The sequence below is a fragment of the Heliangelus exortis genome, chromosome 6, assembly GCF_036169615.1.
Source record: "Heliangelus exortis chromosome 6, bHelExo1.hap1, whole genome shotgun sequence".
In the NCBI taxonomy this organism is placed as follows: Eukaryota; Metazoa; Chordata; class Aves; order Apodiformes; family Trochilidae; genus Heliangelus; species Heliangelus exortis.
The window spans coordinates 18,738,481-18,766,015 of record NC_092427.1 but is presented as its reverse complement, the minus strand read 5'-3'; the positions used below and the strand labels follow the sequence as shown (position 1 = coordinate 18,766,015).

Below are 27,535 nucleotides of genomic sequence, written 5' to 3'. Positions count from 1 at the left end.
AAAGCCTCCTGGTCCTGCCTGAAGTGAAATGACCCAGTTACTGCTACGTAAAGACAGGCAATAAAAATGGCACTATCTCATGGAAAATTCTTCATCTTTTTTGGACGTCCTTCCAGACATCTACTTGTAGCCAAGTGGCATACCCAAATCTTCTGGCTAAGCAGGTCTGCTGGAAAACTGTATGATCAAAGCACAGCCTCTACAATCACAAATCTGATTTTTCTTCTATTGTGTTACAAATCTTGGAGGGAATGAAGCAGAAATTTCTGTGGTAAAAGAACTCAAGACTGAAAGGCTCTAAGGAACATCTCTGCAGGCTGTTAAAGTCTCAGGTTTCAAGCCACAAGAAAACTCATGATTTTTTTATCTTTCCTACTGCTGAGCCCTACAGAGGAGCAGCAACCCTTGCTTTGGTCAGTGAGAGCAACCTGCAGTCACCATGCAGCTGAGAGTCAGCACCAGCAGTGGTGGATAACGTGATTCATGTCACTTCCTCTTAGCTGGGCTGCTGCCAAACTGAAGTTGCTTAAATTTAGTTGTGCTTCACCTCCACTAAGACTTGCCATCCCCCTCTGAAGCTCTTGCAGCAGCAAACATGCTCCTCCCTGCCATGAAAGGGAAGCAGTGTGCAGGCTGTGCAGCAAGGCAGAGGGGACTGATGTGGGCCTGTGCCCCTTCATCTCTAGGAAGCACCAGGTGTCACCCATGTCCTGAGGGGTCTCCTCCTGGAGCTTCTCCCATCTGAGGAGGCAGGTGTGGACGTGGGGCCTGTGGCTGTGGTCATCCCTGGCAACAGGTTCAGCAGCATCTCTCCACGGTAGAGATCTTCAAACTCTGCTCGTCAGTGTTTCTCCCAGAGAACAGCAGCCTGCACATACACACTGCGTGTCTGCTCTCCAGACTTCCTTTCTACTTTTCCCTCACTACCACTCCCTTATGCAAGCTCTGTGTAGAGGTGACAGTGACTGCTTCCACCGTTCCCTTCCTATGGCACTTTTGGCACCACTGGGACACCAGGCTGTGGCTGCCCCAGTCTTTCTGGCCTGTTTTGTCACCCTTTTCTCCTGCAGTCACCCCATGCTATGACACAAACCACCTCCTTTGGGGCACCTGACAGGGCAGGTTTCCAGTGCAGGAATGTAGAAACGATGCACAGAGATGGCAGGGAAAAAACATTGGGTGGGTTTCAAACGGAAATACCAGGAAATGAGCAGTCCGACACCACGTGGTGAAGGGTATGAGAGACACGTTCCACAGCTCCCAGCCCTGGCGTGGTGCCGACTGGGTTTTGGTTTTTTTCCTATGTACTTTACCCCCTGTGTGACAGACTGTACCTCCAGCATCACCACACAGATCTGTTTGACACACTGGATAATTGCGTCGGGTGTCCCCGAGATTGTCACCGCCCGCTCCGTGGAGTTGGGCAGCATGTCCCCCGCCACTTGAACCTGAGCACCTGTTGACTGGAGACAGAAAGAGAGACGAGGAAAAATCCCACAGCTGAATGCCTCCCCTGGCAGCCAGCTCTGGCTCCTGAGAGCAGCACTGCCCTTCACACACCAACAAGGTCCCACGGAAGCTGCTCCGATGTCAGCAGGACCCTCCCAGGGTGCAACACGATGCACGATGCTCACAGCCTAAGGAGCCCCCTTTCCGAGGCTCCCCCTCAGTCGAAGCTGTGATTACATGCAATCCCAAATCCAGGCCTGCCTTACCTCCCTGATCTCTTTGATCTTGGAGCCTCCTTTGCCAATCAGTGAGCCGCACTGACTGGCTGGCACGACCAGCCTCAGCGTCACCGGAGGTTTGCTGGTGGCAGTGCTATTGCTCATGGAGTTGGTTATGTCCTTGGGAAGGAAGAAGGCAATGCATCAGCCCCTGGTACCCAACCAGACTCCTGACATCCAGGCCAACCTAGATGCTCTGGGCCAGAGGAGAGGGGTCATGTGCCCCAGGCCCCTCTGGCTGGTCTGCATCTGCATCACTGTGCATCCCTGCAGATAATTAATTGTGAGACATCCAGGACACTTCACTGAAGCTCAGTTCTTGCCTAGTTAGAGATGTCTGGAAGGTTTTGTGCCAAGGTCATGTATCACTTAAGCAAGTCCAGGCACGCAGGAGTTGGAGGTACCCAGGCCCACCTGCACTGCTGCCCCAGCAGTGGGCACACCAGAGCTCTGCTTGGCTGGAGGACCACCTAAGGGTCTGGATGCAGAGCATTTTATTCTGCCCACCTGTGTGGCGAAGAGTTCCCATTCCTCACCTCCTCAAATTTGTAGGCAATCATGGCAAAAGCCTTGAAGATGGCATCAGTGGGGCCGGTGATGGTCACGATTCGCTCAGGGCAGTTCCCCTCCGAGATGTTGATCCTTGCTCCGCTCTGGAAAGAGAAGGGCAGCTCTGGAATAACCGCAGCCAAGTGACCAGTGGGGACATGGAGCCCTTCATCCAGGCTGCAAAATGCCAGTCTGGGAAGGTTCAGCATTCAACAGCAGAAGCTCAGAGAGCCCCAGGGCAGCAGCAAGTACATCACTTGCTTGGACCTGCTTGCCCTCTGCCAGCCCATCTACACCCCACATAACCTTAAAACCTTCCCCCCCCCCCCCCCCCCCCGTGGTGCTTCCTGAGCTGCTTTACTCCAGCCTTCAGAAAGGCTTTCCAAGCATCCACCTCAGGTCTTTTGCTGCAGTGCAAACCCAGGTGATACAGGTAAGACCAGCTCATGGGATCACTGCTCATGAAGAGTGCTGCTTACTGCTCTGATAAGTCCTTAGTAGCTCCAAGCACAAAGACCTTGGGCAAACAAACTCAAGCCAAATGCAGTCACTCAAACGAGAGACTTAATTTCACTACTTCATTAAGATTAAATTCTTAGATCTGGAAAATTCCCATTAAATGGATGGGAGTTTGAATATGGAGTGAGAAAACAACCAAAGAGCTCTGGGCACAGCCAGCCTGTGTGTCCTGACCTGGGGGCTACTGTACCCATGGCAATGGGTACACATGGCAATGTGCAGCTCTGGTCACCATGCTGCAGACTGCTGGGCAAGAAAGCCCAATGGCCCTTCCAACCTCTCTCCCCTCCTCCCACCAATCGTTTTAAGGAGCAGGGCTGCTCACCTCCTCACGCATCTTCTTCACAGTCTCTCCTTTCTGAAATAAGAATCAGAAACACAGGTTATTGTAAAAAGTCAAGACGTCCAACTTCAACACTTCCAAACATGCATCCCTCTAATCATGGAACCACAGACTGGTTTGGGTTGGAAGGGACCCTAAAGATCATCTAACTCCAACTCTCTGCCATAGGCAGGGACACCTCCCAGTAGACCAGGTTGCTCCAAGCTCCATCCAGCCCGGCCTTGGATGCTTCCAGGGTATTTATTCTGCAAATCTTTGCCTTTTAAAAACACCAAAATAAAGCAACCCTCTATAGCCAGGACTTTCCAATTAACCATGTGAAGCACCAGGGAGCAGAGCTTGTTCTGCAGGAGCGTGGGTTAGCATGACATTTCCTAATCTCTCTTCATGAATTAATTAACATGTTTAATAAACATGTCAGGGCAACATGATCATAAACACATATTTGTCACCACAGTAAAGCAGCTGGAAAGAACACTACCTAAGTTTGGTCATGTTTGTTTGGGTTTTTTTTTCAGGGGAAAGGTCTCTAAGATCATCAAGTCCAACTGTCAACCCAACACCACCATACCCACTAAACACGTCCCAAAGTGCCACGTCCAGGTGTTTTTTGAACACCTCCAGGGATGGTTACTCCACCACAGCCCTGGGGAGCCCATTCCAGACAGACATGGTTGTTTCACAAACCCATCAACATGCTCATGCACACCAAACATTTAGGGCACACTCCAGGGAAGAGGCAACTGGCATCTACCCCACCACAGGCAGCAAACAGCACAGGCAACAGTGTTAAACACACATTTAAAAGATGTCATTACCTTCCCAATGATGCTTCCGACTTCCTACCAAAAAAATAAACAAAACACAAAGGAAAAGACATTAGAACACATGCAGAACACAATCCATCCTAATCCCATAATGAAGTAAAAACATGTCGGGGGAAAGCATGAGAGGGGCCAGAAGGAGCACAGCACCCAGCCCATCAGCAGTAGGAAACCTGCTCTTAGCATCCCAGGGCTGCAGAGGTTGGCTGGACCAGGGGCAGAGCCAGAGTGGGAGCAGGAGAGGGAGGAGCTGGGAGGAAACCCCTCACCAGGTGTCCCTTACCTTGCCATGCATCAGCAGCCGGATGGTGAGGGTGACATTCAGGCCACCTTCAGAGACCTTGGACTCCATTTCCTGCTGGGGGACAGGAGATGTGTATTAGCTGGCAGGGCAGCCCCGGGGCAGAGGGAAACAGCACCACGGCCGTATCACCTGGGGACAAAGAGTTGGAAAGGTTTTCTCTTAAAACAGGCAGGTTCCTCGACATGGATGGACCCTGTGGAATAGCAGGGCATGGGAATGACAACCTGTAAGCCCACTTTGGCTGGGCTCTGTGTCCCAGGCCACGCCATTTCCAGCTACTCATGCTTTGCACGTATCTAACTAAAACTCTGCTGTCGTGGTCCTTTCCCTTCCCATTCTCTCTCCTCCTCTGCCCTCTAGAGGGAAATTGAAATTTCCACTGATGTTTTGAAGGCAGGAGAAAAAATATAAAAATCACAGAATGGCAACAAATCCTTCCTTTGGTTTCCTGACACCTCCTTGGTGGCATATCTGTGCACGTGAAATGTCTCTACAGGCCACTGGTCCTATCTCAGAGAGAGGTGCCAACACCTTTCTCCATGCAGTGCTAAGGGATTTGTAGCAATTCTCCCCTGTTTTCCTTAGTCCCTCAGTATATAACAGACAGGAGAATTTTCATCCTGGTCACAAGCATCTGGCATTTTCCTTTGCTCAGGCAAGGACTTATGTGATCAAAAAATGGGCAATAAACCAGCTCAAGTGGTACTTCAATGCAAAGAGGCAGTCAGGATGGATAAACAGGCAGCGGTGAACAAATCACACCTGGGAGATGGGTTGGATGTAAAACCTCCTCTTCCGAGAGGTTCTTATGAAACCCAAAATGGATTTGGGTTAGGAGGGAGATGGTGTTCCCACTGAGCTAACAGGAGACTGGCTGCAGACAACCTGCTTGCAAACCCTGATCTTGAGGTCACTGGATGTTACAAATGAAAAAAAAAAAAAAGTAAAATCCTCACAGAAAGTATAACAAATGAAACATCAGGCCAAAAGACTTGTTAAGGGTAGGGACAAGGAGGATATTTTAGAGGAAAAAGGCTGGGGTCTAGAGTAATGGGAACAGGCTGACACATGAGACCTAATAGTGACCTTCCAGTACCTGAGGGGGACCTAGAGAAGGGCTGTATGGACTGTTTGCAAGGGCTTGTAGTGATAGGATGAGGGGCCATAGTTTTAAATAAGAGAAGAGTAGGTTTAGATTGGATGTTAGAAAAAAATTCTTTACCATGAGGGTAGTGGAAAAACAGAACAGATTGCCCAGGGAGGTAGTTGAGGTCTCATTTCTGGAGGGATCCAAGGTGAGGCTTGACAAGGCTCTGAGCAACCTGGTCTAGTTGAGGGTGTCCCTGCTTACTGCAGGGTGGTTAGACTTTAGAGGTCTTTTGCCACCCAAATTATTCTATGATTTTATGATTCTATGATAGCACAATGTGTGAGATCAGGAACTTTCTCTTCCATTATAGAGCCCACTAAAGACAAAGAAGAAAGGGAAATAACAGTGTTGGTTTACCCCGTGTTGATTTCCATGGGTGCAAAGCCATGCTGAAAAGGATGGACTCCAAACCTCTGCTGGGTGTCTGAGGTGCTCCAAACCCAGGCACATCCCTGCAGAGGTGGGAGAGCTGACTATCCCAGCTAGGTGGGCCACAACTCGCCAACTAATGACTAGCCAAATCTGCCCATTTTGCTTTCCTGGACTCATAGAATGATCTTAAAGATCACGTAATTCCAAACCTCTTGCCATGGGCAGGGACACTTCCTGCTAGACCAGGTTGCTCCAAGCCTCATTCCAACCTGTCTTTGAACACTTCCAGGGATGCCATCCAGTAGCAAGCCTTCCCACGGCGTCGCCTGCCATCCCCTGCTCCCCATTCCTGCAGGAGGCACCCGGCATCGGGGCCGTTATGTAAATGTTTCCGATTGATTGAAAAAGTGGGTCATGTGTTAGCCAACTGCTCCTGCCTTGAAGATTTATCAGCGTTATTAAATTAAACACGCTTCACGCTCCAGCGAGCAGGAAAGCTACACTGGCCTTTTCTTAATCATACTAGTGAAAGGTAAGTCTTTCATGGGGGGGTTCGTAAGCTCAATGGAGATGATGGGAACAATAGAGCTGAGGCATTTACCCTGGGTGCATCCCTCCCCTCCGCTCCCCAGCACTCATTCTTCACAGACAAAAGGATGGGAAAAATTATCGCCCAAACGCCATTTTGAGCATTTTGAAGCATTCCCTGCCTGGAGAGAGACTCATCTCAGAGCCTTCCTCTTCACCATCGTATTCTGCCTAGTTCACAGCAGCTCTGAAATGGCTTCTTTGTCTGTCTCCTCGAAAGCCCGGAGGACACCATTATATCCAGTCCAACAGATAAAGTAGATCCGGAACCCAGCGCAAAGCAGGTACAGCTGCACAGAGTTCAAATATGCAGCATTAGGAGACAGAAATACCGAGTTTGGCCCTAAAATGGCAGTTGCAGAGAGATACAAGCCAGACTCAGCCGAGCATCGTGCCTGGGCAACTGAAAGCAGCATCCTCCTCAGGCACAGCCATGGTGGAGATCAGCCAAACATCACTGCACCACAGTTATGGAAGCTCTGCGGGATCAGGAGCATGGTGCTCAGCACTGATCTGCCCCAGAACAGCTGGGTAATGTCTTCCCAAAGGACGATCCCATTGCAGAATAAATAAGCCTTTTAAATGCAGCTGCCTTTTGGGAGAGGAGGCATCATCAGTACTAAGAGCAACGCGGTTCTTCCTTCTCCCTTGATTTTGAGATTAATAAAATCTGGGAAGTTTCCTTCATCTACCAGGAATTCCTCACGTCTGAAAAAGCATCTCAGGCACCAGTGATGAAAGAGAAGAAGAAGAGGGGGGAAAATTCAAACCCAAAACAGCAGAAAGACTCCTGTTCTCCACACCCAAATATACACACTCCTGTTTTTTTCCTTTCCAGACTTCTGGAGGCTGAAGAATGTGTCTAAGATGGTGCTCTTGCCTTCACACTTGCTAATACCACACAAGTACTAAAACTCTAGTAGAATTCCAGCAAAACCACTAATTAGGGGAATTCTGAACACAATGTATTAAATTAATTTAATAGCATGTTCATCTTCCAGATGGAAGATGGGATGTGAAGCATTCTCATCAGCATTATGGAGATCAAATGTCATTGCTTCATCTAGGTCTTTGCTTTGTGGGACAGCAAAGCTCTGCTCAAGATGTCAGAAAACAGATAGGACAGCCTGGTGCACCAGACACTGCCAAGCAAACTCAGTGATGAAAATCTCCATCACCCTCCTTGCCCACCAGATGGCCTCCACAAAATCACAAGTGCTTGGTGTTCTTTAATGGTTGGACTCAATCTTAAAGAACTTTTCCAACCTAGATGACTCTATGACAGGTTTCATCAGTGCAGGCTGATAAACTCCAACACCTTGGAGCCCTGTTGACCAAGAGCCCTTACCAACTTACCCAGTTAAAGCACGGGCTCTGTACAGGGATGCTGTGCCACCTGCTCAGAGGACCACCCTGAACACCCTACCCTGGAGTATCTGGGGCAGTTGCTCAATAGAAACACCACCCTGAAAAACAACCAACGCAATGTGGTGCTTCAGAAGGCCCAACAACTAAAAGCCAAGTGTTAAATATGACCACAAAGCTTCAGTCTCTTTCAGCAATATGTTACAGCCTGGCCCAGTTGTCTAAGGTGGTTGGCAGATTTTGGTGTTGGGGATTAATATCTTGGCCAGAAAGTCCATCACTTAAGACACATTCCACAACTCAACAACCCCTTTACAAAACTCAGGTCAACGTTTTTTGACCCATAGAAAATGCAAGATGTGCTAAATATAGAAAAAAGCAGGGGAAAGCCAGGAAAGAAGCTGCTTTTCTAACATTTTATCCTTTCTAGCCTTCTGTCCTGAGGAGTGCTGCCTGTCCACCTGCATAAGCAGGAGATCTCTCCCCACTCATCTCCTGGCAGCTTGATCCTGCCATTAAGACCTAATCCAGTGATTTTCAGCATTGCTGGGAAGCACGGCGCTGCAGCCAGCTCAGGATTATGACGACAACACAGTCTGGCCAGGTCAGGACAAGGGTGGAAGGAGAAAAAAAAAAAAACAAAAAAACCCCAACACTGTGGCAGAAAACCAAAGTCAAGCATTCCCTTGAAACCAGGCTCCAAAGAGAAACACTCCAGCCACAGGCAGGCTTCAGCTGTCAGAAGATGAAGCTGTGAGAGGACAGTAGCACCATCCAAACAAGTGACACCAAATGTCATTTTGCAATTTCCAAAATTTTCCACAGGCTGTAGTCATTTCAGTTGAGTTCTCCTCTGCTTACTCTCCAGCCTCAGTGAAAATATTTCAGATCTCTCTAACCTAAAAAGGAAAATCATACATGTCCCGTGCTCTCTTGGTACGTGAGCCAGCAGTATAACCCTGCTTCTCACCTCCCAGCAGCACAGGAGACAAAAGTTCCTGCTCTTGCTGAGATGGGAGAGCAGGCCTCTTGGAGGCTTCATATCCTCACTCATCTGCCTCCACTTCTCTGCTCTCCTCTGGGTGAGATCTCTCCTCTCACAGCCCTGGATGTCACCCATTGGCTGCTGACAAGCAATTAGAACCCACCTTCCCCTTCTTGCGCCATGGGGCTCTTCCAGTCTCATCCATTTACACCAATTTACTCCAACTGCAGGGATGCAAATGTGCCTTTCTCTGAATCCTCCACTCCCCCCTTCCTCCCTCTGCTCTGCTGGCTCCTCTGCCCACAAATTCAGTGGCAGAATCATCAGAGCAACCTCTCCTGCTGCCTCATGTGATACCTCCATGCTTCACATGGTCTTCTAACTCCTGCTTTCCCCCCCTCCCCTCTTTGCTTGTTGAAACCCTTGGGAGCTCTTCTTCTACTTCCTAAATAATCACACCCTACCACCCCTCATGTCAGCATGGATTTCTCCCCACATCTTTTACCCTCTAGAGAACAGGTTGTTTTTTTTAGACCAGACAATCCTTCATGGAGAGATTCTTGCTCTAGAAATTGGCATTAACTCAACTTCAGGAGCAACTGCTGTGATGACCCATAGCTCTAGCCATGTCACAGAGTTGGAAAGGACCTTAAAGATCACCAATTTCCAACCTCCCTAAATGGGGAAGGATACCTCCCACTAGACCAGGTTGCTCCAAGCCCCACCCCACCTGGCCTTCAACACTTCCAGGGATGGGGCAGCCACAGCTTCTCTGGGTAACCTGGACCAGGGTCTCACCACCCTCACAGCACAGAATTTCTTCCTAATATCTCATCTAAATCTACCCACTTTCAGCTTAAAACCATTCCTCCTTGCCCTGTCAATCCACGCCCTTGTAAAAAGTCCCTCCTCAGCTTTTCTGTAGCGCCTTCAGGTACTAGAAGGTTCTCTAAGGTCTCCCCAGAGCCTTCTCTTCTCCAGGCTGAACAACCCCAACTCTCTAAGCTCATCCCCATAACACAGCTGCCCTAGCCCTTGAGGATCTTTGTAGCTCTCTCCTGGACTTGCTCCCTGTCCTTCAAAGCTGTGCTAAGCCCACTCTTCCTTCCAAGAAATTTCCTGCTGCTTTTCTAAATTTCTATTTCATCTGCTGCACCCACAAGCTGACATCAGGCTGTGCACCCTTCTTTGGGTATCGACCTTCTGCTGAACCCACTTCACCTTTGTAGACTTTCAGTAGGGTTCCAGGCATTTCTGAGCAACACAGCATCACATTCCTCTGGCAAAAACTCCTCCCAGAGGGTGAGGAAAGCAGGTGAGTCTCTACAACAAAGAGTAGAACAATCCCCTGGATCCACTGTAAACCCAGGGAGAGCCCCTGCTGAGCACGTGCAGCCTCCACAGTTAACCAAGACCAGCAGCAGCCACTCAGAAATACAGCCCTGGCATGGCTGATGCATGGATGTGAAATCACATGCAAAATCAGAATCAAGCCCAGCATGTCAGACTGTGTCAGTATCTACCAGCTCTAAGGCCCCTGCTCTGAGGAGTACAATGGGGTTTGTGTGAACTGGTGTGAACAAAGCTTCAGCTTTTCCCCACCAGTCACCCCAGGATGTTGCTCGCAACAACTCCATCCCATGCCAGCAGAATGATAGCACCTACCTCTTGCCCTGATACATCTACAGAAGCTATAAAACTTGGAGGTGTCTACTAATTAACAGGTTTCACAGAAATTTAGGAAGCTGTACCCGAAATAAGTATCTGCAGAGATCTATAGGATGCAAAATTGCCATTCACTCACATTCATTTGTTGCAAGCAGAGGTTGAACTCAAAGCATCAAGTGAAATTCAATTTAGTGGGAGCAGGCTACTAGATGCCCTTGTGCAATGCAGAATACCCTGTCTGGGCTGGTTTAAGGGCTTGTTGATTGTGGGACCTTGAGAAAAATTAGTTACTTGAATGTGATAAAACACCATCTCAACAAGCTGAGATAGCCCTGCTGGGGCTAATGGTAGGTCTTCACTGAATTTAATTTTGGAGTAAATGAAAGATGCTTTTGGAAGGCTGGGGTCAGCAAGGCACTTTAATTCAGCCACTTCCAATTTACATTGTTAGTTACATATGGAACAATTTCCCATTAAAGATGTTACTTTCAGTGAATGTCAAACTGCTTAAGTACAAGGGAGAGTTGGACACCTTAGGTGATGAGGGCCAACATTCTTTTCCCTGCTCAGTTGGGTCCCTCACTGTGACCAAAGTGACCAAGAACGTCTGCAGATGTCTGTGAGCAAGTGCTGAGTGGACTCAAGACCCTGTGTGCTGAGAAAATAACATTTCCTGGGATAAGCAAGGTCACTCTGTCTCCTCGATCCCTGCTTTTTTCCTTTGCCAGCAGATTGAAGAACAAATAAAAATGATCTAATGAAATTTCTTCCTGAAATACTGGCTGTCCCTCCATGCCAAATCCAACTGATATGCTGAGAGTGAGGGCCCCAGAGGAGCTCCTGAAGGACCAGCAAGGACCAAATCTTGGCTTGGCACAGGTGCCCTGGTGGTCTCAGGGAGTCAGAGCCAACAGCACTGCATGGACCTTGCTGCAGGGCTCAGCACTGCAGTGGGGGGTGGATTCTGCTGCAGACACTGAGAAGCAGAAGAAAAAGCCCCAAAGCTGTCATGAATTAGCTGGAACAGCCCTGCCTGGTACTGTGGATGTCAGGAAGATGACTGCTTCAGTGCCACCCTCCACAACTACAACCCTGAATGTGCAGGGAACACACAGACCACCACCATAGTGCTGCAGAGGGCAGGAGGATGGAGAAACCTGTGTGACATGAAGAGAGCCAGGGAAGCACACCCAGTTTTTCTGCAAACACTGGCAATAAACACCCCCTGGGATGAGCCTTCCAGGAGCAAGGAAATGCCCCAACTGTGGTACAGCAGTGGCAGTAACAAGGCTGTTCCCACTGTCCTGAAAGAGCCAGGGAAGCCTGGGGCAATTGAAACCATTTGAAGATGGCTGGAAAATGCTCCAAACCCCAGAAAAACATTTCTCAGTGGTACTCCTGTTGTACCACCAAGTGACAACCCATGGGAGGGAAAGCAATACAATGGAGAGCAGTGCAAGAAAACAAAACAGGCTGGGCAAGGGGTTGGAAATAAGGCACAATTTAGCAGAGAAGCACTGAGCTTGGAGGTGTGCAATTAAGGGAAGAAATTATTTTCTGTGAAGGAGGTGAGACAATAGAACAGGTTGCCCAAAGAAGCTGTGGCTGCCCCATCCCTGGTCTTCCAGAGAGGAAGACTTGGTCTTGAACCAGGCTCAAGAACAGGTTGGATGGGGCTTGGAGCAACCTGATCTAGTGGGAGGTGTCCCTGCACATGGCAGGGGGTTTAGGACTGGATGATCCTTAAGGTTCCTCCCAACCCAAACCAGCAAGCAGAAAGCAACCCCCCAGAGCTCTGGGGCCAGCAAACAGCCTACCGGGAAGGACTGGAGCAACCAGGGCTCTGCAGGACAAGAGGGTGAGAGGAAGCAGGGCAAGGACCTTTAATGAGGGGCTTAAACAGCAGTGAAAAAGATCCAGGTTAGGAGCTGGAAATGAGATTCCCCACAGCTAAGTGCTGTTGGTGACAATCTCATCCTGCCATTCACCATTATTTAAATCTTACCAGCATTTCTGTATTTGCACATAAACCTTATCTCTGCTGGACAACCACACTTATCGCTTCGACACTGTGCTATGCCCGGGGTTGGTCACGCTTCAGGAACGCACCCAGTTTAGCCCCTTTTTCCTCCTAGCCAGAGGATGAGGAACAGAAGCCAAGAAATGCTGCCTCATATTTGGAAATGCCTCGATAGATTCCCCAGGGATGCTCTGCCAGGGCTGGGCATCAGCTCCGAAGGACCCATGCCTTGCCCAAAGCATGCCAGGGCAGCCAGCATTGGAAATGCACCCCTCTGGAGATCGAGGGGCCAGACACCCAGAGAGTGCCAGTTTTTCCATGCCATTTTTCAGGGGAAGCTCAAATGATACCCAAAAAAAGGTTCCTTATGGCCATAGATCCATGTCAGCTGCTCATAAAGAAGAGACCACAAGGAGACGCATGGACATTAGAGGACAAGCAGCTTGTCCTCCAGCAGCCTGGAAAAGAGGGCAGAGCTCTGCCAAGAGCTTCAGGCACACTCCTGGCAGCCTTTTAACTGCAGGAGAGGGGCACCTCTGGGGCCTCATGAAAGCAGAAAGCAAGGGGCATGGTCATCCCACTGCTGTGCCATGGTCTGCACGGCCTTACTCAGAACCTTGAGAGCATAACTCATTCCTCACTAAAAAATATGAAGGCACTTAACCAGCACAAGACTTCTGCCATGCTGTTCCTACACAGTTCCACTATTTTTCTTGATCCAGCCACCAGGGACATGTCCCTTCTGTCACCTAATTCCTCTCTCCACCTTGGCCCATCATGCTACACACCTTCTCAGGCATTCCAGAGAGCTGCAACTGGGGAAATAGGTGAGGATGCAGCCAGGAGCATCTCCCCACAGCTTGGAGCAGCAGGAATCCTGTGCCTTCCCCCATCTTTGACCCCCCTCATTCCCCTCTGCCAGAGCCTGCTGGCTACCCTGGGTTTAATCCCACAGGCAGCATCATCCCAATAATTTCCCTCCATTTTCAATCTACTGATCCAGGGGCAGTCCATAAATCCCTTCATCCTGAAAGCAAAGCAATCTACTGCCTCATCTCATCCCAACTCCAGCCCACTCTCTAATCCTTGGAAATGGGAATGGCACTCACAGCACACTGTCTGTCCCAGAGGATGGGTAGACAGACAAACTGAGCCAGAACTCAGAGGGCAAACAGGAGGTGCCAGGTCAAGACAGGCAAGGTGCATCTTATTTCGACCACACTCAGCAGTCTCTGCAAAAAACAACCAATTTGGCTGATGTTTCAGTTAGGGTTTTGGGGGGTTTTGTTTGTTTTTGTTGTTTTTTGGGTTTTTTTAATTAAAAAAAAAAAAAAAGTAGATGGTAGCTTAATGACAAGCTGTGCAGGCCAAAAGATGAGAGGTTTGAGGCTACTCTCATAAATGTCAGCCAATTTCTCAAAGAACCTCAGTTGGGTCCTGGCTTCTCCTGATCCAGGGATGGGGGGGAACAGACAGGTCTTCCTGCTTCCCTTGCCAAGGCTGAGGACATAAGGGACATACTGGCTACAGCATCACTGTGCTGGTCCCCTCCACATTTAGAAAAATCCATGGAGACCAAACAAGACCAACAGGGAAGCCACAACCAGCCTGGCCCCATAAATCTCAGCTTCTGGATCCAGCACTCTACCTGTGCTGACTCTCCACAAGCCTAAACCCATGACTTCCATTCCAGCCAGAGATGCAGAGATGCCCTTTGGGAATGGGAGACCAATGAGAGGCATGGGAAGGGAAACCTTTGGGGGTTTCTCCCCACTCTGGAGGAGCAATCTGGATGGGTCAGGGTACAGCACTAAGCCCACCCTTCCTTTTCCAAGGAAGCACAGGGCTGGAGAAAGCAAGCCCACACGTGGTGGTCACCACAAGACCACATCCTGCCTGCCGCAGCCCCCAGCTCCAAACACCAGCAGGATGGAGGGGCCATCCAGCAGCTGTGCCAGTGGTGGGGCTGGGGTGGCAATGGTGGCTCTCCCTGGCTTCCTTTGGCCAGCGAGGAGGAGGACCGGGGGTGGATCGCCGCCGCGCCGCACTCATACCCTGACAGCAGGCTCCAAAACTGTCACTCCCAATCTGTTTTCACTTCAGCTAAACCTCAACCCCGATTAAAATCAACACGAGCCTCCTTCTCCTCTCTCCCTTCTCCCCGTGGTAGGTCCTCCGTAACCTCGGGTCTAAACATTGAGCAAAACGCACCGGCCAGGGGATGGGTGAATTTGCTTGGCTAAGACACCAGGCTGCTGGGGAAGGAGCCACAGCCACCCCTGTCCCTTCCCCGGGCTCCAAGGGTACAGCCACTGCAGCAGTCCCATCCCCTTGGGGATGAAATCTGGGGTGGGATGTGCACCCAGCCCACCAAGCTGCCCCTGCCACTAGTGGGTGATACCCAGAGGCTCTGGTGCACCCACAGAGCAGGGCAGGGTTGGGACACAGGGGGTGCCCCAGGCTGACACCCACTGCACCCTACGAGCTCAGGTAGCAAAGCCCAAATCAAACAGAGCAGCTGCAGCAGGTACGTGCGTGTGCGCAGTCACGGCGCCAGGACAGACGTGTTCAGTGAAAAGCGCGCTGCAAGGATGGGGACAGTCCTTGCCCACTGGGGAAGCATTTTAATTCAGTTTCCATCTCAGCTGGCAAAAAAAGCAGCTGCAGGGCATGGCAAACTCAAGCCACGCAGGATGCCACCCATCCTTGCACTCCAGGACAGAGATGGCCCCCCGGGCAGCACATCCTGGGGACTGGGAAGCATCCCCTGCTTCTCCAACTGCAAACAAGCGTGTGGAAGCAGAGGAAGGCAAAAAATAACCATCACCTGAGAAAAGTGGTCCTGGGACCACCAAATCCCAAAAGGTAAAAGAATACTTGGTAGTTACCCAGAGCATCTCCCTGTGTGGGCACCCAGGAGCCCTCTTCTCCCACCTCAAATGGGTTCTGGCCACCACAGAGGGGGTTTGGTAGCCCTGCTCTGCACAACCTCTGTCCCCCATTGCATTTTCTCACTAAAATCCCATGGCATTTTGCAGGTAGAATTTGCACCTATTGCAAGATGAGCACTAAAATAATGCTGAAACCAATTAAAGAGGTTTTTGTTTTTCTCTTGATCACCACGAGCAGCCGTTTTTTTCCCCATCCCCAAATGATCAGTTTTCCTCAGAAAGAAAAGTTCCCTTAATTCAGCAAGATTAAAAGAACATTTTTTATAGTTATTTCTCAGGAAGAAGGAATTACCATTATTTTGTTTTAGCCAAGAATACTAAATATGTTTATATAAATTAATCCAGAAAAGAGGGGGAAAGGCTGAGATAAAGAGCTTCAGAAATACGACAGAATTATTTTGGAATTTTACGCTAAAAGCAAAATTCCAGCTATTAGGGGAAAACTGCCTTTTTTCAGGGTTTGGTTTCCATATCAAAATGCAGGCTAGCATCTGTCCTTGCATCTGTCAAAACAAAGGTCAATCATTTTATGGAAACTTAAACACAACGCCCTTGATCCAATGTTTCTGGTTTATTTTAAGACTTCCAACTAATAAAATGAGATTTTCTAATACTGTTCACATCAAAATAATGTTATCCCAGAAAATTCAGATCACAAGAAAGAAACACCCAAAACCATTTTGCCTTTATAATGGTGAGATGATATTTTGGTATTAATTTCAACAGCATTTTCATCCTTCATAACCTCTGCACCAATATTTCACTTTTCTACTTAACAAGCAATGACACAACCAACAAAAATGCAACAGAAACAGAAAGAATTTAGGCACTCTGCATCAAATGGATATCTCAAGGCAAACTGAAAAGAACGAAGCAAGGCTCATAATAGAAGGTATTTCTCTCCCCAAAACAATTTTCCTAAGCGCAAGGGAAAAAAAGAATAATGGAAATTGAAGCAAAAGGTAAAAATTAAATCAGAGTTACGGGTTTTAGTCCGTTGTCAGAACAAAACATTATCAGTATCTGTGTTATTTTATTGTAAGTTTCTTAAAGACAATTCGGTTTGTGCTATTCCTACCCAGAGTGCCTACAGAAACAACACTCTCCAAAGCCTGCACTGTAAATCCCAGAAATTAGGAATGGCTGAATATTCTGGTTAACGCTGAGATGGACGCTTCCCTTACCCAGAGATACGATCTCTAGCATTAGCCATAAGGCACAGGTAATTGAATTGGATTTTATAAAAATAAAGCACACACTTAGACAAAAAAAGACAGAGAATGACAATTTTGCAAAAATATTTTGCGGAAAAGATTTGCAGAAATATTTTGCAGAAATAGCAATTTTGCAAAACTATTCTGCAGACGTAACAATTTAGGAAAAAACACCCACTTTTGCAAGTCTTTCATAGGAGAGACTTGAGGAGCAATTGATAACTTAAGGTAACCCCCTCGCTCGCGCATCTATTGCTCCCATAATCCCACCTCCCCGTGGCACAGACTTAAATTTCCTCTACAAGAGATTCACTTAAGACTACTCTTAAGCATCCAAAGCTCTTTTAACCCATACTGGAACCCACGGACCCGACTCATTTTGTGATTCTTCCCTGATTTCCATCGGTAGGAAAAGTTGCTGGCGGCAGGTGGGCTCCCACCAACGCAACCTTTTAAAGCTTCTTACCTTCCCCAAAGAGCCGCTTTAGTGCCGATTTGGCGTGAGGGGGGTCCGGACAGATGGCCAGTCTTTTCACGTTTGGGAAGGATGAAAAATGCTACAGGGGGGAAAAAAATCCCAGTGATTTTTTTTTTTTTTTTTTTTTTTTCTCTCTGTACGGCGCAGAGGGCTCAGAACCTCATTGGCCCTGAGAGAGCCACCACGTGGCATGGGATGAAGAGCACGTGACCTATTTTCTCCCAAATCCCTTGGTTTGCTGGAAAGGGGATGCACCCACTGCTGATGTTCTTGTCATTTCAGTGGGCTTTGATTTTCTTTCATTTATTTTTTTAAAGGCCACTGAGCAAATCGGGTTGCCTTGAGGCGATGAGGGCAAACCAGCCAACGCTTTCATCATGAAGGAGAAAGGAGCTCGGGTATGAGATGAGCACTGGGGTGCTGCCCATATGTATGGGGAAATTTGGAAATGCTTTGCCAGGGTAACAGGCCACCCACCCTGGGCATGGAGCCTCTGGGAGGGAGAAGAGGGCGTACAGCAACCCACATCAGGCTGCCGGTGATGGGTTGTGCTAAACCATCCATCTCTAAGGCAGACAGCAGCAGGGGGAAGGACCAGGCTGAAGCTCTGACTGCAGATCCCAGAGCTCAGCTGGATCCCTCCGTCTCGGAGGAAGGGGATGGGTTACACTGCCCCTGACCCCCCCACGCTGATCCCATCCTCCACTGCCCTCCCAGCTAATGCCTGGTGCTTGTACCAATGAACTGCTCCAAGAGATGACAAGTCTCCAGCCTTGGAGGCTCCACCAAAACAGCCTCCTTGGAAGAAGGACAAAGCGTCACCTGTTCCCACCATCCCATGGCCATGCCAGGCTTAAATGGCATTTCAATGTGCCCAGACCCTCACCAAACCTAAAATGCAGCACCATTCTGAGGATGTTCTGCCCCAGAGGGTCTTCAGGGCCCCATGGAGCAAAGCAAGGCAAGCCACAACTCTCAGTGTCTACCTGAGGGTCCCTCCTTGCCCCAGCTCTGTGTTTCCTGGGGATCAGAATCTCTGAGCCTACACATCCCAGCCAGCTCCTGATCTTCCTTTGGTAAACACAGATACCAGCCCATCAGGAACAGGACACTCAGTTTGGGAAAGGGAAAAACAGTTTTTGGAGCCCAAGACATCCTCTCATTTTTCTCATCAAAGCCCATAGGTTGAGCTGGTCAGTAGCTTCATTTTCATGGCAACCTGTATCTCCATCTGGCAAACCTCTCAAGCTGGGCCATCTTGCCCCATCAAGGGTACACCTGCTCATCACCCCTGTCAATGGAAAGCCCCAGAGGAGGCTACCTCTGGCATCTGCCCTTGGATGCCAGTGGTGGCCTTCCTGCAGAGCAGCTGTCCCCAGCCATCCTATCACCCATGGGCTCAAGCCCTTCTTATCTAAGGAAAACATTTAAGGCTCCTCAAAGAACCAGCCAAGCTGGTTAGGAAGCCCATCTCTAGCCACTCCTATGCCTTCTTGGTGTCACCACCATGTCCCAACCTAGCACTCAGCACAGCTGAGCCGCTGGTTCTCCATCATGGCTGTTCTCCAGCTCACAGCTCTGCTCAGGGACATGAGCCACCAGAAGCACAATTCCTATTTCCAAGTTCTTCCTGAGGCTGGACTGTCTCATTATGCCACTATTAAAAGACAAAGACACAGCCATCAAACCCCCCAAACCATGTTGAGAGGTACAGGGTTTCAGCCAAAACCCTCTCTGGCTCAGAGGGACACACACCTCCAGCCACCACCCAGACAACAAGGCATTTTATTCTGACAAATCCAAGATGAGGGAGAAACTTGCTGTACTCCAACATCAATTATGAACCCAGCCAAAAGCACTCTCCTGACTGCTGTCCCTTCCTGGGTTTTGTGATGGCCATCATGCAAAAGGAGAGAAGAAACCCCCCCAGACCTTCCACCCTCATCCTTGGCCAGTGATGCCCAAGCTAAATCTGGCTCCCAAGTAATCTTCCGCATAATTATATAATAGAGAGGCAGGCAGGGAAATGATTTTAGGCCACTCTGCTGAGAGAAAGCAAGCTGGATTAAAAGATCAGAACAAGCAATGCTTAGATTAAAATGGTTTGTTATTTTCAGCTGTGGAAAATCTGGGGCAAAAGCACGGAAGATGTTGAGGGAAGGCACATCATCTTTTTTTTTTTTTTTTTTTTTTTCTTCCTCAAACAGGAGTTTTCTACATGCTAGCACAGGCAAGTTCTAGGTTGCCAACCTATGCTCAGTTTTTGTTTCTTTTCCCCAAGGGATCAGAGAAATATAATTTTCCACTTTGTGTGGCATTTTACCTAAAAAGAGCAGCACGGAGATGCGTCAAGTTCCATTTTGCTGAGTGCAAACCAAACACTACCAGCACACTGCATCAGAGACCTTGGTCAGGAGAAGCAGCACGTGGATCAGCCAACAACTTCATTACCTGTGGAGCAATGTGGTTCCGAGCACACAACATGGGTTTTATCAACACCAAGGCCTTTGCCTTCAGCAGGTGCCTCCCTACAGCCCTGAGGGGATGGCAGGGGAGAGGTGGCAGTGGCTGGGAGAAACTCATCAGACAGAAGTGCATATCTGGTGGCCCCCTGGCAAGGTCAGTGGTGCTGGCAGCACAGGGGGCCATGCCAGGCCTCTCTCTGACTGATTGCTTTGGAAAGGCGTAAAGGGGAGGCAGGGGGAAAAAAAAAAAAAAAAAAAACAGGAAGGGAGCTGAGAGGGGGCCGAGCTCCCTCTGGGCACAGCACTCATCAGCCCCATCCCAGATCGATGCCGCTCATTTCACTCATTCACCTTCAAGTGCTGATTAAGCAGAAAGGTCAAACTGGGAAATCATTTGCCATTGGCAGGCACATCTGCCCATCACCACCACCCACCAGCTTTTCCTTTCAGACACTTCCCACCTGAACACCTTCCTTGCCTCACAGCATCTCCAGTCCCCAGCATCACCAGTGACCACTTGTTGCATTGCCTGGATGCAAGATGGAGGAGCAGGAGTTTTCCAGTGCCAAGTGTTTTCCAAAAATTGAGCCCTCTTCCAGGTGTCCCTCACACCTGTAGCTTTTATAGAAAATAGTCTTGCACAGGATCACCTGTGAGTTCAAAGCAATGAAGTCGTGTGGTGCAAGAGGTCCAAGAAACAACCTTGAAGAGGGTTTGGCATTTAAAATTAAAACCCTGCCCTGCTTTGCATTTTGAACCAGAAGCTGCTGACTTGCCCAGAGCAGGACACCAGGCTTCTCTCCTGACTGCAGATGTGGGAGAGGCCAGAGAAGAGGGGTGGGACATGGGACCAGGAGCATAAGAAAGCAGCTAAATTAGGTGGGGGACCTTCCTGGAGGGAGGTGGGAGCTGCAGGATGTCATGGCGTCACCAAAAGAATGCTTTAATAACAAATTATTACAGAAAAGTGTCTTCATTAAAGTCAGAGAATAAAATGCATAGGTTGGACAGGCAGAGAGAGAGCTTGGGACAGTTTGGGCACCTGGTCCCAGGCTGGACCATCTGTCCCCCCAGCAAGGACATGTCCTGGTTTTCCTGGAATTAGCTATGGGTCCCCAAGACCTGCTGTGCTCAGGGGAACACCAGTAAGCAGGCAAGAAGCTGAGCCTTCCTGGGATGGACTCCCAAGTGCATCCTTACTTCAGGTTGTGGCTTCTGCATGATCAGCAGGAAAACCAAACCTGTCCTCTGTCCTCCCCAAAACCCTCTACCAATGGATGTGCTTGTGAGAGGCTGCCCATAGCACACCAGAGCCACCAGTGAGCGATGGCAGAGAGCTCAGATGATGCACACTCAAGGCCAGGCACTACCAGTACCCACCATGTCACTCGTGACCATGGACAAAACTCCCTGCAGGTTTCTGAGAGCAAGCTCTACCCTTGCTGCCCCTTTTTCTGGGTCACCTGAAGCTCTTCTGAGAAACCCTCTAAAGGTTTCACTCCATTCTCCAAGAGGGACCATCTTGTCGCAGGTATATGGTGTTGCTCTGGCCGGCCTCTCCCAGGCTTTTATGAGCAGAAAACATGAATTCGTGACACTTTTCAATGGAAAGGGAGAGAAGAGAGGTTGGTTTGTCTGGCGGTACAACATTTCTGCTTTATGGAGCTGTCTTCTCACTCAGAGCCACGTGTCCTCCTCTTCACTAATGGAAAATGTTGCCTCGCCACCCATTTGTGATAGTCAATGCCTGGGCCAACGCGACAGCCCCAGGCCAAAGCAGATCTATTTTAGCAAAAAAAGTGAAGTGGCTGATGAAAACGACCCTGTCAATGCACTTCCCAGCTTAGCTCTTTAGCTGGTTTTAATGGACCCCTGTGACCAACGGGGTGGAAAGCAGGCGGCCGAGTGCCAGGGGGGCAGAGACAGGAGGATGGATGGGAGAGCAGCATGGATGCAGGACCACGCCAGCCCTTTTGCAGAAAGAGGCCAAGGCAGCACAGAATCCCTCTTGGCAGGACTGCAGCATGCAGGAGCAAATCCCCTGCCCTGTTTTGTCCTTATCACAGCGTTGCCCCCAGGGTGTTTATAGCCTATGTTATAGCCTCAGGGAGCATGGGGTGCAGCTGCAGAGACCCCCCCCATGGTGTGTGGGAAGGGACTGAGCTGACCTTACCTTACCCTGCAGACTGGCCTCGAGCTCCAGAGCAATTCCTCAGAGGGTCCCGTTGCACCAGGAAAGGGCATTGCTGACCACAGGGGGGAAACCAGGGAGGGTCTGCAGCAGGAGCCTGCAGGACATGGCAGAGGTTATGGACGAAGGACACCCAATGGCAGCTTGCTGTCCAGGAAAAGCAAATGGCAGCAAAACCAAACCAGAACAAAACAAAACATGGTTTGGGCTGGGGGGAGAGACAAAACAATTAGTAGCATCACCTTTGTGTTGTTTATGGAGCAGGCAACAAAGCCCTGATGATACTTTTGTCTAAATTTAGAGCAAATCCCATCAACCAAGGGAAGTCATCTAAAGAGATGGGCTGTGAAGCTGGGGGTCTCCAGGACACGGCACCAGCAAGTCCACCCAGGGGACCACATCCCAAATGGTCTCCACAGGGGGATCACAAGCTAGGGGTCATCTTCATCCAGGAATCCCACCACCACAGCAATGGGAATAATCCAGCACATTTCCGTGACATGGGCACAGGGTTATTTTTATTGCTTTATTTTTGCTACTGCTCCCAATAAGTTAACTGGGGCATGCATCACCCGTCAATAAAGTCAATCGAGCAGCCTGAGCAGTTAATAAGCTGAGTGCCAGAGGGCAGAAAAACCTCTGCATTGCCCAAAATAGTCTTTTGGGCAGTGAGATGGACAAGCTGCAGGCCCCACTGGTCACTTGGACTTGGTGCTGCTCTTGATGTGCTGGGGTAGCTGGTGTGTTATAAGGGGATACCTTTCTTTTCCCAGTGACTCAGCAGCCACCATGCTTGTCCCCAGTGACCTAGGCATGAGGGGCTGATGTTGCTGTCATAGGAAGGAGCCTGTTGGTAGGAGGGGAGCCCATGGGATCCCCAAGGTCAGTCTTTGGTCCCACCTGCTGCTCATAGCAGCATCAGCACTAAGATCAGCACAGGTTGCCCAGTGTTTTGGGACTTGAAAACCACCTAGGGTGGAGACTGCACAGGTGACCAACTGTCCTCAGAATTCATTTTTTTTCCCTATGAAACCTTCTGTGTCTTTCTGCCATATCCTCCAAGGCCATGACTGCATACCCAGCTAGTGACACCAGCAAGCAGGACATATCCCAAACCAATTGCACCCTCAAAATTGGAAAACCCAAACTGCAACTCACCTTTGGATGAGCAGTGGGGACAGGTCAGGGAGATGGTGGAGCTGAGAGCCAGGGGTCAGCAACAGAGGCAGCAGGGGAGGACCTGAAATACAGCATATTTCAGGTTCCTGGGGTGCCCAGCCAGCCCACCACCCCAGGAACCTTAAAGAGCATCCTCTTGGCACCACCACTATCACTGTGGGCAACTTGAAGCAACTGGAAGCCCAAAGGTAAAACATCCCTGAGCAGAGGAATCCTCAGGAATTTTTTATGCTGATTAGCACAGACTTGCCCTTGCAACCCATGGCAACAGGGCCCACGAATTCTCAAGGAGCAAAACTTTAGGTTGTCTTTCAGGATGTAGGTTTGAGTTTATCCCAAGGCTCAGCATCCAGGAAATGCATCATTAAAGAATTCATCAGCAGTTTTCTTAATCAAATTGGTCTACCTTCCAGCAGCTCTGCTTCTTGTTTGACATTAGAATCCTTCTGCCCTTATGTTAACTTGCTGCACAGTGAATTCCCAGCCACAAGCCCATAGTCTTGCCCCATGCACCATGTGCACGCTCACCCACAGAAACCCCTGCTCCCCATGCAGCTTCTCCCTCTAAATGTTTAGCACAGGTAGAATTGCAAGGCAGTCCCAAAACCTGCTATTTCTGTGCCTTGCAGCCCCCCAAGATGCAGAGAAGGAGGTCAGTCAATCTGCATGCCTGTCTAAGCCACCTACCTCATGTTTTCTGTGATTAAGGTGCAGGTCACCTCCAGGTGTGGACATACCTGCACTTCCCAGAAGAGTGGTGCTATGGTGAGGGCAAACCTCAGTTCCAAAGGGGTACAAGTCTACCTCAAGTAAGCAAAAATCTGCCTCCAAGCAGAAAAGTCAGCACATCTCAGCCATGGCTGCTCTAAGCATCCCACCATACCTCCTGTGGTGCTATTTCCAGAAGACCTCTGCCAGGCACAGCTGCCCAGAGGTACCACCATGACCCAAGAGATGCTGACTGTGTCCCCATAGCACAGCAGTATTTTATTCATCAGTGACCAACCAAAGGCAGTCAAGAGTTGTGTTAAAAGGCAGCATGAGGGTAGATTTAGATGAGATGTTGGGAAGAAATTCTTTGCTGTGAGGGTAGTGAGACTCTTGCCCAGGATGCCCAGAGAAGCTGTGGCTGCCCCATCCCTGCACCTTTGTATGGCCAGGCTGGATGGGGCTTGGAGCAGCCTGGTCTAGTGAGAGGTGTCCCTGCTCATGGCAGGGGGGTTGGAACTAAATGATCTTCATGGTCCCTTCCAAACCAAACCATTTGATGATTCTATCACAAGCTCATGGACAAGCAATGATTTGGTGGGCTAGTAGACTAATATCCTCTCCATCAACTCCCAAATCCTTTCTCCCACACAGCTAATGCCCCTGTACCTTGTGACTGCTCTGGTAGTACAAGAAGCAGAGTCAATTCTGGTTGTTTCCCTCCAGTGAAACACACACTGGTGCCATGAGAAAGGCACCAGCAAGCTCACCACTCCCCCGACCCATGTTAGTGGAGAGCACAGCTCCATCCCAGTATGGCCACCTCACTCATGAGCTCTCACGGAGTAGGCACCATTAAGAAATTTGGCCTTCAATGTTCATGAGGGGTCACCCAGGACACCGAAGGAGTCACCTACAAAGAGCAGGCAGCAGATCCCAGCAAAATCACACCTATTACTTCCAGATAAAAGCACCTGAGGATGGAATTAATTCCAACACATTGATGTGGCCAGTTCCCCAAAAGTCGACCTCTGGAGACTAAGACAATTCAACATCCTTAGCTCATCCCAGCAAGGTATCAAGTCTCCAGAGCAGCAGGGACCCCACACAAGACAACACTCCTCACAGGCTTGGCAGCTCCCCCTGCTTGATGCTACCCATTTGTGCCAGAGGACTCAGCCACCTTGTCCCAGCAGGCTTGAAATTTCACATTTCTTCTTGAGTGGATAAGGAGGAATCATGGGGATGTGGCCAAACATTCTCTAAAGTAGGATGAACCACATGGCATCATTCAGATGCAAAGTTGAACCAACTGTGCTGCTCACTGTTCTTGCCCAGTCATGGAAGTGAGGTGGTGGGCAGCTCCACTTGTGAGATGGTCCCGTGCCTGGTACCATAAGGCTGTGACAACTCTCATGCTTTTGCTCAGGCTGAGCAAACTGGTGAGCACTGCTTTAGGGGGCATTATCAGGCACCCAAAGCAGCACCCTCAGCATGGGGACTGCCCTTGTCACAGCCTTGGTGGGTGTCCAGAGCACCCCAGCTCACATGCTGCCCAGCCCAACCCAGCAGATTACACCAGGAATCATTTTTAATGGAATCATAGTCATTTTGGTTGGAAAAGACCTTCAGGATCATTGAGTCCAACTGTTAACCCAGCACTACCAAAGCCACCACTAAAGCATGTCCTTCAGCACCACATCTACTCGGTTTTTAAATCCCTCCAGGGATGGTGACTCCATCACTGCCCTGGGCAGCCTGTTCCAACGATTGACCATTCTTTCAGTAAAGAAATTATTCTTAATACTCAATCTGAACTTGCCCTGGTACAACTTGAGGCCATTTTCTCTTGTCCTACTGCATGTTCCTTGGGAGCAGAGACTGATCCCCACCTCACTCCAGCCTCCTTTCAGAGAGTGAGGTCACCCCTTTTCTCCAGGCAGAAGACCCCCAGATCCCTCAGCTGCTCCTCAGAAGTCTTGTGCTCCAGACCCTTCTCCAGCTCCATTGCCTGCCTCTGGACACACTCCAGACTTTCAATGTCCTTCTTGTCATGAGGGGCCCAAAACTGACCCAGGATTGAGATGCAGCTTCACCAGTGCCAAGCACAGGGGGATAATCCCTGCCCTGGTTCTTCTGGCCACACCAGTACTGATAGAAGCCAAGATGCTGTTGGTCACCTGAGCACACAGTGGCTCATGTTCAGGTGCTGCTGACCAATATCCCCAAGTCCTTTTCCACTTTCCAGCCACTCTGTCCCAAGCCTGGAGCATTGCCTGGGGTTGTTGTGGCACAAGTCACTGAGCCTTGTTGAACCTTGTACAATTGGCCTCGGCCCATCAACCCAGCCTGCCCAGGGGATGTCAAAGCAAAGCATGCTCAGGTAAAACCAGATTTTCAGATGACTTGCCCAGAGTCTCCACATCTCTGCACATGCTTTGGGCTGGAAATGCAGCAGTAGCACCCTCAGGACTCTGGCACACTGCCTGATCCCATCATTCCCAATACCAGCAGGTCTCTCTGTATCCTCTACTATATACCACCCTCAAAAAGAAAGAAAGAAAAGCGTTCTCCACCACCCAGCCTACCTCTTCAACAAACCCAGCCAGCCAAGACAGACTTCAGCTTCCCACCACCTGTGAAGTGTGGCTGCTTGTGCCCACAGGGTACCTTGCTTAGCCCCATGTTTGGGACTGCGGGGCACCTGCTGAGGTCTGCAGGGAACTTGGAGAACTTACAGATGTCCTCTTGCTTTGCTGCGACCCCCCTCCAAGGGAAAACTGAAGCTCTTTGGGGAAACATACAGTGTGGCTGGGATGGGGATGCTCTCCCACTGTATCATCAAATCCCTGATCTACAGCACACCTTGTATACAGGAACCTAAGACGGTTCTGCCTACATTGCCCCCCCTGCCTGCTGGCACCTTTCCCATGGGAGGGAACCCTGCTTACATCCCGAGGGGGTGCAGCAGCCCCTGCACCGCTGGGATCCGCTTTGTTCTGCTGCCCGGGGTTTCCAGCACCGCCGCTCATGGCGCAGGGGAGAAATGATCCTGACCTGTGTTCCCATCATCTGCCTTTGCTGGGTGTTTTACACAGACAGAGGCAACGATTTTAATGTCCCAGTGAACAAGCTGTCGGGACACATCAGCCTCAAAGGCCAGGCTCCAGCAATGGCTTCTCCTCCCAGGCGCTGCCCAGGCAAGGAATACTGATTCCAGCTCTGTGTGTGCCACTGGTGCCAGATATTTTCCAGCCTTTCCTTCCAAACCCCTCTCCTCAAGAAGAGGAGGCGGTGAGCCCAAGGTGTGGGGGGGTTGCACGGGAGGTGCCAGAGGCAGGCAGAGCAGGCAGCCCCCCGGGCAGGAGCCAGTGTGACGTGATGGGACCTGAGTGCTCTGAAGCCGTCAGGAGTCTTGGCAGAGATGAGCTCAGAAAAACCATGAGCAGACCTGACAACTGCCCCCTGGGTAGGTGCCTAATGAGCAGAGACATTGTCCATTTGGGGAGAGGAGGTGAAGTTAAAAGATTTCTGAGCTGACACCTGGCAGCCTCCATTGGTATTCCTGGTGAAACAGCAAGGGAAGGAGAACAGAAATGGGAAGCCAAAATGGGCCCCCACCACCTCCAGGCTCTGCAGCTGTGGGTGAGTGGGATGGGGATGGTGCTGGCAGCTCTGCATCTTGTTTTTGCTGCCCGGAGCTCCAATCTTTGTGATTTTCTGCCATGTTAGAAGAGAAACCAGTGCTTCCTGAGAGCTGACACCACCATCCCCTGGCAGGAGCTCTGGTGGGGTCTGACACTGGCCCTATGCTTGGTGAAGTGGCAGCAGCACAGAGGGCCATGATCCTGGGGGCAGCAGTGTGCCAGACCCTCTCTTGGCTGGGATCCAGGGGCAGACAAAGGCTCCCAGTCCTGTGGTGCCCTCAGCCTGGG

General features: G+C 49.8%; 1 protein-coding gene across 28 annotated transcripts in view; it reads right to left on the bottom strand.

Annotated features, from left to right (window-relative positions):
* Nucleotides 1-27,535, bottom strand: part of PCBP3 (poly(rC) binding protein 3) — a 60,189-nt gene that overhangs the window by 25,599 nt on the left and 7,055 nt on the right. For 16 of the 28 annotated variants that reach the window (XM_071746994.1, XM_071746971.1, XM_071746968.1 and 13 more), the window contains exons 1-6: nucleotides 4,246-4,320; nucleotides 3,957-3,980; nucleotides 3,121-3,153; nucleotides 2,264-2,380; nucleotides 1,716-1,847; nucleotides 1,335-1,463 (exon numbers count right to left, since the gene is read on the bottom strand). In XM_071746994.1, the coding sequence (XP_071603095.1) occupies nucleotides 1,335-1,463; nucleotides 1,716-1,847; nucleotides 2,264-2,380; nucleotides 3,121-3,153; nucleotides 3,957-3,980; nucleotides 4,246-4,314 (504 nt within the window). In that variant the 5' untranslated portion in view covers nucleotides 4,315-4,320. Of the gene's footprint in view, nucleotides 1-1,334; nucleotides 1,464-1,715; nucleotides 1,848-2,263; nucleotides 2,381-3,120; nucleotides 3,154-3,956; nucleotides 3,981-4,245; nucleotides 4,396-17,045; nucleotides 17,137-21,695; nucleotides 21,861-22,871; nucleotides 22,954-27,535 lie in introns of those variants that run through there. The other 12 variants (XM_071746989.1, XM_071746990.1, XM_071746974.1 and 9 more) reach the window with 11 other exon arrangements.